This window comes from Pogona vitticeps, chromosome 5 (assembly GCF_051106095.1).
Source record: "Pogona vitticeps strain Pit_001003342236 chromosome 5, PviZW2.1, whole genome shotgun sequence".
Classification (NCBI taxonomy): Eukaryota; Metazoa; Chordata; class Lepidosauria; order Squamata; family Agamidae; genus Pogona; species Pogona vitticeps.
In genome coordinates this window covers 93,678,089-93,692,044 of record NC_135787.1, presented here as the reverse complement: position 1 = coordinate 93,692,044, position 13,956 = coordinate 93,678,089, and the positions used below count along the sequence as shown (strand labels likewise).

The 13,956-nt window shown below is 43.7% G+C and overlaps 1 protein-coding gene across 1 annotated transcript in view; it reads left to right on the top strand.

Annotated features, from left to right (window-relative positions):
* Positions 1-9,959: 9,959 nt before the first annotated feature.
* Positions 9,960-13,956, top strand: part of NECAP1 (NECAP endocytosis associated 1) — a 36,886-nt gene continuing 32,889 nt past the window's right edge. Inside the window, exon 1 of the mRNA XM_020805790.3 lies at positions 9,960-10,265. Within this exon, the coding sequence (XP_020661449.1) occupies positions 10,165-10,265 (101 nt within the window). The 5' untranslated portion in view covers positions 9,960-10,164. The remainder of the gene's footprint in view (positions 10,266-13,956) is intronic.

The window sequence follows — 13,956 nt, the reverse complement described above, 5'->3', positions numbered from 1 at the left end:
ATAATAATAAGCACTTCCAGCTCCAGGGGCAATTTCAAAAGATCTACTTTGATCAAATAGGCCTGGACTGAGGTTCAAAAGCCCCAAATATCACAATCCAGTTCAGTGTTTGTATCCATATCCTGGTGGCCTAGTTCCCGCAATTCTGCATGGCCAAAACTGTGATTCCAAGTCCCTGGAGGTGGTTCCAATAAGTTCACTTTGGCCCAATATAGCAATTTCCAAGGTACAACTTTAAAAAATCCACTTTAGGGTTAATTTATGTTCCAGTCAGGCATGAAGAAATCAAAAAGAAATAGAAAAAAAGGTTTCCAAGTTTTAAACAACAGTAGAGTACTCAAGGTCACTGTTCTGGGGAATTATGCCAAAAGACTTCAGATAGTCAAAACATGAGTCCAGACTTATCTAGTTATAATTTATGAGAAAATTTCTTAAGATTATAATGCCAAATTATAATATTCTTAAAGTATATTTTGAATGCATTTAAATGAGTAGTTAATGTCCCATTAATCTTTAAATTATTTTCTTTGCATCAACTATCCCTCTCTCCAGATTTCCTGCCGCTGTAAGATTGATGAGATTGATAGGAGATTCTTTTTTCTGTATATAGGAATTGTCTTCTCCAGGGGTAATCATAAGCAATTAGTTGTAAAAAATATATCTCACCCGATAGTAACAGTGATGGTGAATAGCTGATTGTTGTTTCTCTTATTTGCCGGCTGCCGATGACTTGCAAGCAGAGAACTGCTTGTTTCTGCTCGTTGGCTGATTAGGGAATTTCCTGGATCAAATGGGGATGACCGCCGTCCCCCCCCCCCGTGATCAACAGGCATCCCCCCCAGTTCACCACCTCTCTGGGGTGGTTTCGACACCCTAGGGTGTCCCAAACAGGTCAGAATTCAGCCCAGGGAACAGAACTCTGTCCTCCTGCTGCTGTCTTGTCGCGGCGTCAAGCCGGAACTCTCAGTGTTAGCTGTATTGTTTGTGCAATAGTTATGGAATATGATTAAAGTTCAAAATTTGCTTGGCTATTAATAAAATAAGCGGTATGTATAGTGATTGTGAAAATAAAAGTACAGTGGTGCCTCACACAACGATGTTAATTGGTTCCAAAAAAATCAACGTTGTGTGAAACATCGTTCTGTGAAACACCATTTCTCATAGGAATGCATTGAAAACCGGTTAATCCGTTCCAAATGGAACGGATTGGCATTGTTCAGTGAAAATCCCCATAGGAAACATCGTTGAGTGAAACAATGTTTCCTATATTGGAATGTATTGAAGCCGACTCAATACATTTCAATGCCTTTGCGAAGTCCTTTTTCGCTCCTGTAAAAGTGTCTTACAATGTTTGTAAGCTGTTTTAAATGATTGCAATGGTTAGTCCACCTCCTGAAACCTATGCAAACTGATTTTGGTGTTGTTCTGACACTTCGTTAATTTATGATGATTTTTTGTTTTTTCCATTGGAAACCATTAGACAGACCATCCAATGGTTTCCAATGGAGAAAATTCAAAAAATCATCATAAATTAACGAAGTGTCAGAACAACACCAAAATCAGTTTGCATAGGTTTCAGGAGGTGGACTAACCATTGCAAACATTTAAAACAGCTTCCAAACATTGTAAGACACTTTTACAGGAGCGAAAAGGGAGATCGGGAAAGGGCTCTTTGATCTCCGTTTGCCTTTTAAAGTTCTTCCCGATCTCCCTTTTCGCTCCTGTAAAAGTGTCTTACAATGTTTGGAAGCTGTTTTAAATGATTGCAATGGTTAGTCCACCTCCTGAAACCTATGCAAACTGATTTTGGTGTTGTTCTGACACTTCGTTAATTTATGATGATTTTTTGTTTTTTCCATTGGAAACCATTAGACAGACCATCCAATGGTTTCCAATGGAGAAAATTCAAAAAATCATCATAAATAAACGAAGTGTCAGAACAACACCAAAATCAGTTTGCATAGGTTTCAGGAGGTGGACTAACCATTGCAATCATTTAAAACAGCGTCCAAACATTGTAAGATACTTTTACAGGAGCAAAAAGGGAGATCGTTGTGTGAAAATCCCCCATAGGAAACATCGCTGTGTGAGGCAGCAAATTTAACAGAAAAAGGCATCGTTGTGTGAATTCATCGTTGTGTGAGGCACTCGTTGTGCGAGGCACCACTGTATCCTTAGTAATGTAAGAGTAATGTAATGTAATCCTTATCAATGTAAGTAATATATCCTTAGTAATGTAAAAGGTTAATATTTTCATCTTTCCATACATTTTTGTTTGTTTATGAGGGCAAACCATTAAGTTTCCCCTCCTGTCATAAATGTACTAAGGGGAGGAGTGTGGCATCCGCCCAGGTCATGAATATTCATATGCTATCTGCATGGACCAATGAGAGTGCTGGAGAGGTGGAGTCAAGAGATATAAGATTCTCTGCAGGAGGAGGGGGAGACTGGAGTTTTGAAGAGTTGAGAGGGGAGGTTTTGGAATTGGGAGTGGAGGGTGGATGAAGTGAGATATTTGGTTAAGAGTTAAAGACATTCTACCTTCATCACCTGTATTAATAAACAACTTCTATTTGGTTCTATTTAAAATGATACATGGCCTGTACCTCTATTGTTATTAATGCATGTGCTGATGTAATAAACTGGTGGCAGATGAAAAATTCGTAGCTTGTGCTCTTGTTTGGTGAAACAATCAAGGGACAGGCGGGAATGTGATACTAAGTCTTCTACAAGACTCTAACGGGTAACCACTTCTTGCCACAGATCCTAACTCCTTCTAGCTAGGAATACCTTCAAACTTCAGCCCATTAAATTTTTCAGTGGATTGTTTCGTATCCCAGCGCTGTGCCATCAATTTGTCACGTTTCCATCTGTCGCTTGGTTGTTTCACCAATCACAGGGTACAAGCTACGTGTTGTGTCGCTGCCACCAGTTGATTACATCAACATTGTTTATTATTAATCACAGACGTCCAGGCAATGTGTTATTTTAAAAAGAAACAAATAAAAATTGTTTATTAATACAGGTGATGAAGCTACTCTTAACAACACATCATTCTTCATATACTTTCAACCATCAACCCTCTCTCTCTCTTTCCTCCCAAACACCAATCCTCTAATCTCCAAATTCCAATCTCACTCTCTACTCACCCAGCAGAGACTCTTATATCTTGTGACTCCGCCTCTCCAGCACTCCCATTGATCCATGCAGATAGCATATTGATATTCATGACCTGGGCAGATGCCACAAAGCCCAATGAGGAAAGACTAAAAGAACTGTTAGAATTTGTGTATTTGTGTAAACCAGAAAGTTTATATGGGTATACAGTGGGGTCTTGACTTGCGAACGGCCTGAGGTACAAACTTTTTGAGTTACGTACTTCTCCGTCCGCAAAAATCCATTTTGACTTGCAGACAGAGAATTGAGGTACGTACCAATTTTTTTTTTTTAAAGCAGGAAAGCACCTGGATGCGGCGAGAGGCGGCGGTGCTGCTCCTGCTCCGGGATTGGGGCGCCTTGGGGCGTTCTGGCCGCCAGAATTCGAGCCCGGCCGGGGCCTCCTGGGTGGGCCCCGCTGAGCCGAGCTCCAGCGGCGGCGACAAAAGGCAGCGGCGAGGACAGCGGAGGAGCCTCCGAGCGCCCCAGTGAGCCTGCGTGGGAGGGCGGGAGCGAGTTCGCGGGGGTGGTACTGGCGCTGGGAGGGCTCCATGCCGGGGAACTAGGCGGGCGCGGGCGCTGGGAACAGGGACTGGGGAAGGAGAGCGAGGAGGGCCAGGATCCGGCTGGGGCTGGAAACGGGGGCCAAGCAGGGAGGGAGGGAGCGCCGCGGGGGCCTCAGGGAGCCCAGATGGCCGGGGAAGGAGAGCGAGGTGGGCCGGGATCTGGCTGGGGCTGGAAACTGGAGCCGGGCGGGGAGGGAGGGAGCACCGCAGGGGCCGTGGGAAGCCTCAATGGCCGGGGAAGGAGAGCGGCAAGGCGGAGAGAGGTGGAGAGGTGGCAGCGCTGCTCCTGCTCCGGGATTGGGGCGCCTCGGGGTATTCCGGCCACCAGAATTCCAGCCCAGCCAGGGCCTCCGCCTGTCCTGGGTGGGCCCCGGTGAGCCGAGCGGCAGCGGCGGCAAAAGGCAGCGGTGAGGACGGCGGAGGAGCCTCCGAGCGCCCCAGTGAGCCCACGCGGGAGGGCGGGAGCGGGTTCGCGGGGGTGGCACTGGCGCTGGGAGGGCTCCATGGGAACAGGAAGGAGAGTGAGGAGGGCCGGGATCCGGCTGGGGCTGGAAACGGGGGCCGGGCTGGGAGGGAGGGAGTGCCACGGGGGCCGCGGGGAGCCTTGATGGCCGGGCACCATGTGCTGCTGCCATCTCCACCCGGCCCATTCCCCCGGAGCTCAGAGGAAATGGGTGGGCTGCCTGTTTTGCCTTCCTGGGATTACAAAGTATCCCCCTCTAGTGGCAGAAGGCGGAATAGCAGCTTCCCATTACTTTCTATGGACGGTACAGAGCAGATACGGATTACAATGGTTTTCAATGCATTCCTATGGGAATGCAGATTTTGACCTGCAAACTTTTTGACCTGCGAACCGCCTTCCAATACGGATTAAGTTCGCAAGTCAAGACCCCACTGTATAAGAATGAATGTATTTGCATAATATAATGTGTTTAACCAATCAGATTCTGTCTAGTGTTAGCCAATAGGTGCTTAGAAGGTTAATGGTGAAATATAGGAAGGAGTGACAGAATGAGGCTTGTCCGTGAGTGTTTGATAGCTTGTCTTTTAATATGTCAGTGTTCAGTTAGGCCCCTCTGTTGTTACTATGAGGGGAGATACTTGAAAAATTGTCATACATAGGAGGGGCAGGATCTGTTCTCGATTATTCCAGAGTGCAGGACATATAAAAATGGGCTCAAGCTACAGGAACCCAGATTTACACTGAATATCAGGAAAAACAACTGTTAGAGTAGGTAGTATGACAATGAAAACAATTACCTCAGGAGATAGTGAATGCTCCAATACTGGAGGCACTCAGGAGAAACTTGGACTACCACTTGTCAGATCTCCTTTTATTTAGATTCCTGCACTGAGCAGGGGGCTGGACTCATGGCCTTATAGGCCCCTTCCAACTCTATTATTCTGTGATTTTGTAACCATTCCTTGGAGGGTAATAACATGGCTGCATTCAGTCTTTCCCAGGTTTAGAATCCATATTCTGGGTATAAAATACTGGTTGAGATCATGTTGCTTAGAGTAGTAAGTTGCATTAGAGTAAATCTATTGAATCAGTAGGGATTTGGTGAGTTAGCATAGTTAATTTCAACTAGAGTAGGCCCACTTTAATCAATGGAACTCAGAGGAATTGGCTCACCCAAACCCTATTGCTTCAGGAGACCTACTCTAGTGTGATTTACTAAGCAACAGGATTTCAATTGTTATTACATGATTATTACATAAGTAGGCTAGAAATTGGCTTGCCATTTGGCTGGTTAATCAGGTCTTGCCAACACATTAGATATGCTAAAAAGTGTTCCTTTTTTATTATTAACTGGCCCAGATTCCCAGGCTTCTTTACCTTTTTAAAAAGCCAGTTAATACATGTTAGATGTGGAAATACAAAACATTTATTTATTTAACTTCTATATCATCCATCTGCCTACCAAGGCCACTCTCGGTAGTTCACGACAATCCATTCTGAAACTATGAATATTCTGATTCTGCCTAATTAAGTCAAAATCAAACTCAAATGACTTCTACTGAAACCAAACCATGACATACATTTATTTATATCTTAATATCCTGCTATTTCAGATGAATTTGCTGGCCAGAATCCTATTGGTATTCACCTAAAGTTTGCTAGAATTACAATGGCTAACTGTTGAAGGACCAGGGTGTGCCTTTGTCCTGAGCCTGACACCTGATCGTGTTGGAGTTTTTGCAACCTTGCATACTGCCTTTAGCAGTTTCAGCTGGGAAGGACCTTTCTGGGTGGGAATGACTGTCAGTCTATCTTGTAACAACCAATCTATCTAGAAGCAACCCTGAATTCAAAGAGAGCCTCACCTTTCTCTCTGTGCCTCCCACCCCCCCTTTAGAGTCTGTTGCTGAAAGTAGTCATGATTTTTGTGTGTTTAGTCGTTTAGTCGTGTCCGACTCTTCGTGACCCCATGGACCAGAGCACGCCAGGCCCTCCTGTCTTCTACTGCCTCCCGGAGTTGTGTCAGGTTCATGTTGGTTGCTTCGCAGACACTGTCCAGCCATCTCATCCTCGGTCGTCCCCTTCCCCTCTTGCCATCACACCTTCCTAACATCAAGGTTTTTTCCAAGGACTCTTTTCTTCTCATGAGATGGCCAAAGTACTGGAGCCTCAGCTTCAGAATCTGTCCTTCAAGTGAGCATTCAGGGTTGATTTCCTTTAGAACTGATAGGTTTGTTCTCCTTGCAGTCCAGGGGATTCTCAAGAGTCTCCTCCAGCACCACAATTCAAAGGCATCAATTCTTCGGCAGTCAGCTTTCTTTATGGTCCAGCTCTCACTTCCATACATCACGACAGGAAAAACCATAGCTTTGACTATTCGGACTTTTGTTGGCAAGGTGATGTCTCTGCTTTTCAAGATGCTGTCAAGATTTGTCATCGCTTTCCTCCCAAGAAGAAGGCGCCTTTTAATTTCAGGGCTGCTGTCTCCATCTGCAGTGATCATGGAGCCCAGGAAGATAAAATTTGACACTGCCTCCATATCTTCCCCTTCTATTTCCCAGGAGGTGATGGGACCAGTGGCCATGATCTTAGTTTTTTTGTTGTTGAGTTTCAGACCGTTTTTTGCACTCTCCTCTTTCACTCTCATTACAAGGTTCTTTAATTCCTCCTCACTTTCTGCCATCAGAGTGGTATCATCTGCGTATCGGAGGTTGTTGATATTTCTTCCGGCAATCTTAATTCCGGCTTGGGTTTCTTCCAGTCCAGCCTTCCGCATGATGTATTCTGCATATAAGTTAAACAAGCTGGGGGACAATATACAGCCTTGCCGTACTCCTTTCCCAATTTTGAACCACTCAGTTGTTCCATGACCAGTTCTAACTGTTGCTTCCTGTCCCACATATAGGTTTCTCAGGAGACAGATAAAGTGGTCAGGCACTCCCATTTCTTTAAGAACTTGCCATAGTTTGCTGTGGTCCACACAGTCAAAGGCTTTCGCATAGTCAATGAAGCAGAAGTAGATATTTTTCTGGAACTCTCTGGCTTTCTCCATAATCCAGCGCAAGTTAGCAATTTGGTCTCGAGTTCCTCTGCCTCTTCGGAATCCAGCTTGTACTTCTGGGAGTTCTCGGTCCACATACTGCTGAAGCCTACCTTGTAGGATTTTGAGCATAACCTTGCTAGCGTGTGAAATGAGTGCAATTGTACGGTAGTTGGAGCATTCTTTCGCACTGCCTTTCTTTGGGATTGGGATGTAGACTGATCTTTTCCAATCCTCTGGCCACTGTTGAGTTTTCCAAACTTGCTGGCATATTGAATGTAGCACCTTAACAGCATCATCTTTCAAGATTTTAAATAGTTCAACTGGAATGCCATCACCTCCACTGGCCTTGTTGTTAGCCAGGCTTTCTAAGGCCCACTTGACTTCGCTCTCCAGGATGTCTGGCTCAAGTTCAGCAACTACATTGTCTGGGTTGTCTGGGATATCCAAATCTTTCTGATATAATTCCTCTGTGTATTCTTGCCACCTCTTCTTGACGTCTTCTGCTTCTGTTAGGTCCCTTCCATTTTTGTCTTTTATCATGTTCATCTTTGCGCAAAATGTTCCTCTAATATGTCCAATTTTCCTGAACAGATCTCTGGTCTTTCCTTTTTTGTTATCTTCCTCTATTTCTTTGCATTGTTCATTTAAGAAGGCCCTCTTGTCTCTCCTTACTATTCTTTGGAAGTCTGCATTCAAGTTTCTGTAACTTTCCCTATCTCCCTTGCATTTTGCTTCCCTTCTCCTCTCTGCTATTTCTAAGGCCTCGTTGGACAGCCACTTTGCTTTCTTGCATTTCCTTTTCTTTGGGATGGTTTTCGTTGCTGCCTCCTGGACAATGTTACGAGCCTCTATCCAAAGTTCTTCAGGCACTCTGTCCACCAAATCTAGTTCCTTAAATCTGTTCTTTACTTCCACTGTGTATTCATAAGGGATTTGGTTTAGATTATACCTGAGTGGCCCAGTGGTTTTTCCTACTCTCTTCAGTTTAAGCTTGAATTTTGCTATGAGAAGCTGATGATCAGAACCGCAGTCAGCTCCAGGTCTTGTTTTTGCTGACTGTATAGAGCTTCTCCATCTTTGGCTGCATGATTTTTAGCTTACGGTTATCTGTTCACTGTTAGTAGGTGAAACATTTTATTTCTCTTACAAATGTCTCAGAGTAAGTTACTGAGCCTGCATGTGCCAGTTAATGAGAAAAAGCATGTGCCAGTTAATGCAGAACATGAAGCTATTCTGCGCTGTGAAACACTGCACTTCTGCTATGCAGCTAGAGAACTGAACAAAAAATTCAGAACTCTACAGATATACATGAGCACCTCATAAATTAGTCAGTTAGTTGCCCTGTTACAAGAATGTTACATGCATCTGACAAATTTTGTCCCACTTGCTCTTTAAGTCCTCACCAAACAGGAATCACAGATGCCCACAGAAAAGTATGAAAAAATCCTGAAATTTAGTGCAATTCTGTTTAAGAAGCAACTTAAAAAGAAATAATTTTTTCTCCTCCCAAAATATAGCAACAAAGAAATTTCTGTACTTTGTAATTCATGTGTCAGAATGATGGTTTGTCCCATCCCTGTAAATTTTTTAAGACTTGTGGGGAGCAGCTGTAGTTGATTATGAGTAATACAGACTTGTGCTTAAAGAAACTGAATAGAGGAATGCACTCTGAAAGTATTTATAAATATGTATACCATAGGTAGAGTTGGCTGGATAGCTTTAGTGAGTTAGGTATCTGGCCGCAGAATCTGAGATTGGAAGTTCAATTCCCCAAGAAGAGCCAGCCTGTGTGACGGCAAGCTAAACGGTCCCAGGATGCCCCCAGAATAAGGGAATATATAAGAATAAGGGAAGAGTAAGAGCGAGCACACACACACACTCACTCTATTCGCCAGGACCAAGAATGGCCTCCTGAGAGACTTCCAGCCCACTTTCATGTCGTCACTGGGTTCAGCGTGACAGATTTAAAAACGGAGTAACTCCGCTGAACCGAAGAGCTTAAGCAGATACAGATAGTTGTATACCTGTGCAAGCATATCAGGCAAAATTCCAAGAAACAAATACAAAAAGGAAAAAATGTCAAAAATGTTTTTGTCTTTTTGTTTCCTTTGGATTTTCCCTTAAGAACTTAAGTATCCTTTCTCGGAAGAGAGAAACTTAGGGGAAACGTCACATATAGCGCATGCCCTCTCCAAAGTAAAGGTAGGATTTTTTTTTTTTAAAAAAGGAATGCAGGCTGTCCGACTTGCGTCGTTTTTGTAACCAAAACAAAAAACAACAACGCATCAGCGCTAGAAATTTTTTTACTAGTTCTGGTCCAGTTCTTTCTCATAACATTACAAGAGGGCAGGGGCTGTCTGTCTGTCTCTGGAGCTGCCCGCCCAGAACGCCGCACGTAAACGGAGCCCTGGCGGCGAACGCCAACGAGGCTCCGCGGCTGAAGATGCGGCCCTCTGGCCGCCTCCGGGCCCCAACGCCGTGCTCACCGGCTGGGCAAAAAGCCTTAAATACGGTCGTGTCCCAGTAGTCTGTACGCTTCTTTCTGCGTTGCCTGCCCTACCTCACTAAAATTGTTGGGTGGTAATGGAGCCCAACCTAAGATTTTCCAATCATCTGCCCGAAAGGGCGCGGGGAGGTTCACGAGCCCGGGAGGTTGCTTGCTGCCCGTGCGAGAGTCTATTTCCTACGGCAAGCGAAGTTCCAACCCCCTCCAACATGGAGACCTGCGGAAGTCGTGACGGCGTTGCACCGCTTGCTTTGTTGTGTAAGAGCCTGCCAGAACCCAAGATGGCGTTCGCCGAGGCTTCAAGGTCTTTTCCCCTTGCTCGCTGCCTGCCCCGAACAAAGGTGGTCGTCGGAAGTGCGCCCACTTTTTGAGGCCGCCTTCCCGTTCCGCCTCTCCTCCTGTCTCGCCGACCTCCCAACTCGCCGCAGAGATGATGGCAGCCGCCGAGGTGGAGTATGAGTCTGTGCTGTGTGTCAAACCTGATGTTAGCGTCTACCGGATCCCCCCGAGGGCCTCGAATCGAGGATACAGGTAGAAGATGCGGTGTACGTGGGGATATTGTTTGATTACGAACTGTGCGGCTTGGGAATAAAATATATTTCTACTTCTTAACACCTAACCACTCAGGAGCTAACGGGAGGCCTGCCTTACAGGGTTGTTGCAAGGATTATTGGGGTGTGTCGGGAAGAGATGAGGTTTGCTATGTATTATGGGGTTTTACGTTTTAACCTGTAAACCGCCCAGACGACTGCTTGCGTTAATGAGGCGGTATATAAATCAAATAAATAATCAAACATCCTGTCATGAGGCTACCTATAGACAGTGTTGAGTGTACATTCTTAATTTTAAAAAAGTATGATTGTTTGGCAGGAATTTATAACCTTTGTTTTGAAAGCTGACAAAGTCGCAAGAGGAAGGGAGGGGGAAAACAGTAGCCTGTCCCCTGCTAACATTGCTGTTTGACTACTGTAATGTACTCTCTGTAGGGCTACCCTTGAAGCTGACACAGAGGCTGCCGCAAGTGCAGTGTGCAGATGCTAGACTGCTAAAAGGAACATCCTTGAGAACCCATGACACAGTTTCTGAAGGATTTGCGCTAGCTGCCAATATGCTTCCAGTCAGAGTTCAAGTTGTTGATGACTTACAAACCACTAAACAGCTTAGGAGCTTCGTATTTGAAGGAGTGCCTCTCCATATGTAAATCTGCCACTAAGATCTTCTGTGGAGGCCCTCTTCTGTGTCCCACCATTGAGAGCAGTTTGAGGATCATGGCTTGCACAGGTTTTTAATGTTTTAAATTACTTAATTGTTAAGTAATTTATTTAATTACTTAATTGTTAAGTAAAATAATACTGTTGTTTTATTTTATTTTAATATTGTTGTTAGCTGCCCAGAGTAGATTTCTGTCTAAATGGGCGGGATATAAATTATATAAATAATTTTTAAAATTGTTCTCATTATCTTATATAGCTCTGTAACTCACATTGATATCTTATGATATTGGGTGGGCTATAAATGTTTTTAATTAAGAAAAGAAAAGAAAAGATAGCAATGATTGGAGATTGGGTGTGATAAAATGGTAATCTGTGTTAAAGAACTGGAGCTGTTGGTTTCTAAAATGTGTAAATCTGCCACCATATGTTTGGGTTTTCCTTACAGAGGCTTCCCCCTTCATTCAGAGGGTGCCAGTATTCTGTACATGAATTATGGGCATTGGAATTGTGCTGCTGTTGCTTAACTTCAGACATTTTAAAGTCTGTTAGTGGAGCCAAGGCTCTTCTTTTTCTCTCCCAATGTGTGGGCTTGGAGAACAATCCTAATCTGTAGAGGTTGCATCTTTTTTCTTACATGATATGACTTGTACATTTTTGTCCATCTCTTGTCCTACATTTTCATTAATTTTATCATGTTTATCATTTTCCTTCTTTCATGCTTCTTAGTTTATTGGAGTTTTTTTAACTTTCTTCTTGCGCAGTTTTCTGATGTTATCTGGTTGAAGCCCCTGCAGCCTGGCCAGGACATTGAATTTTCTAGACCTAATCAAAGTGCGGCACTACTGTGTTTCCATGCAGTCTTTGTCATTAATACAAAACTATTAGGGCTACTTGGCCTCTGCTTGTTTAGGTATCAACCAAGAGTATTACTTATTCTGCCAGGCTTCCTACTATAATTCTGCTCTTGGAAGATAGGAGAAAGATGTGGTTTAGCACGTTAAATTGGAAGGTACATACAACATATTGGAAAGAACACCACCTGTCTTGGGTCCTTTTAAGGTGAAAGGCGAGTTAAAAATATTTTAAATAAATTAAACTCTTATTGCCGTTGATGATTTCTCACCTTCTTTCAATGGATTTGTTTTCTTCCGCTGATGTTGGCCTTTTTGAAAGCAGGGAAAGAAGTAAAACAGGTTTTATGTTACAAAGCATCCCCTTCCCCTTGTTATATGTGTATGCACTCATGCACATGCTCTGAGTCATCCTACTGCAGTTTTCATTACTGGCAAGCCTACTCTTCTGCCTTTTATCTTCCTTCTAACAAGCACAAAGAGAACTGGGTTATCTCTCAGTTTCTATATCTTCATGACTGAGCGAACAGAGAGGGATAGAAAATAAGCTTGTTTTTCTACTGGTCCTTCCTACACCTGGATTCTGTTGGCATGACATGATTTTTAGTTTCTTTTGCTTGTTCAAAAAACTGAGTAATCTTTTCTGCATCCTGCTACATACAAGGCTGAGGTCCTTGTGGCATCCCATTTTCCCAAACAGAAGCTGTTATTGCAGGTATTGGGGGAGATGTTAATTTAGACTCCTCCCCAGCAACTGTAGAAAAACATGGGGAGAAAGAAAGCATCAGGACTGCATTTTTCATTTTTTCAGAAGTGCGTGTGTTTGTTTGAAATCTGAGAAAGAAATGTGGTTCAGAGTGTTGGAAACATGTTATCAAACGTTTGGGAATGCACATTAGTTTGAACTCTTTGGACTAACATGAGAGTCCATGAAATATTTTGGTTTTGTGATGCAGTAGTCAAGCCCTTGTGGCACAAGCTCTGAAATTTTTTGCATCTTGGTTGGCTTGGATTCCTCTTAGTTCCTTCCTCAGGTGAAACACATTTTCCTGAAGCAGAGAATGTTCATCGTCCAACCAATTAAAGAAAGGAAAAGCTTCTTTAAATTCATATAGATCTTCCATTTATTCAACAGTACTTTAACGATTAATAGACATTAAAAATCAAAAGTACACATCCTTTAGATGCTAATTTTTTAAAAATTGTTTTTTTCTCCTTATTTTATGTTAGCTACTGAGATAGCGAAGGGTAAGAACAACCACAGGGATCAGGATATCTAATTATCTGTTACTAGTCCTGCTTTCATGCATATTTCTCAGACTAAGTCCAGCTGAGTTCAGCTGAATTATTTATTAAATCTATATAAGTACAATTATATTAAATGTACATAGGGTCACACTTCTTATTGTGGGACTGTTTAGACACTCTGGTTGGAATCCTATTTGCCCAGCTTTGTGTGACTAAGGCCAGTGACGACATTTTTGGCCATGGACATCAGTCTTTAATTAAAAGTTTCCTTTTCTCCATCAGGTTCTGAGGCTGTCTGGGGATACCTTTCATTTTGAGGTAGCCTTTTGGGAAACTCTGGATGTGGAGAATCTGTAATGTCCAAAGTATCTCCTGTGGACTGTTGGAGTGGGAGATACAAGGCACCCAACCTAGCTGTTTGTGGTTCATTTTTTGGATTTGTGCAGAGGAACTGCCCACCTACCAGCCCCCTCCCCCTTCCACTGCCCCCATATCTTGAAGCCTCCACCACTGCTGCTTCAACTATCCTGACAGGCAGCAGTTTCTGTGGCCCATACCTGCTGTGTGGGTGCATGCACCCACCTGTCAGCTGAGAGGGGGGTACATGGGCACATGCAGCAGGCATGACTCCTTTCAGGATGATGGAGCGCCTTGAAAGCAAAGTAGGGAGCCGACAGGGGCAGTGGGGGTTGGGCAGGCATCCCCTTTTGTTGAACAAAGTGAAGTGCCAAGAGAGGAAAAGCTTGGCACTTCAGCAAAGTGGGATTCCCAGAACTGAACCACAAACCAGCCCAGTTTCTGAGTTTTTCTGGTTCATGGTTTGATTCATGCCCATCTCTGTCACAGATACATTTCCATGATAGGCAGAGTAAGTTTGAGTATAACAAGAAGAGCAAGAACTGTACATAT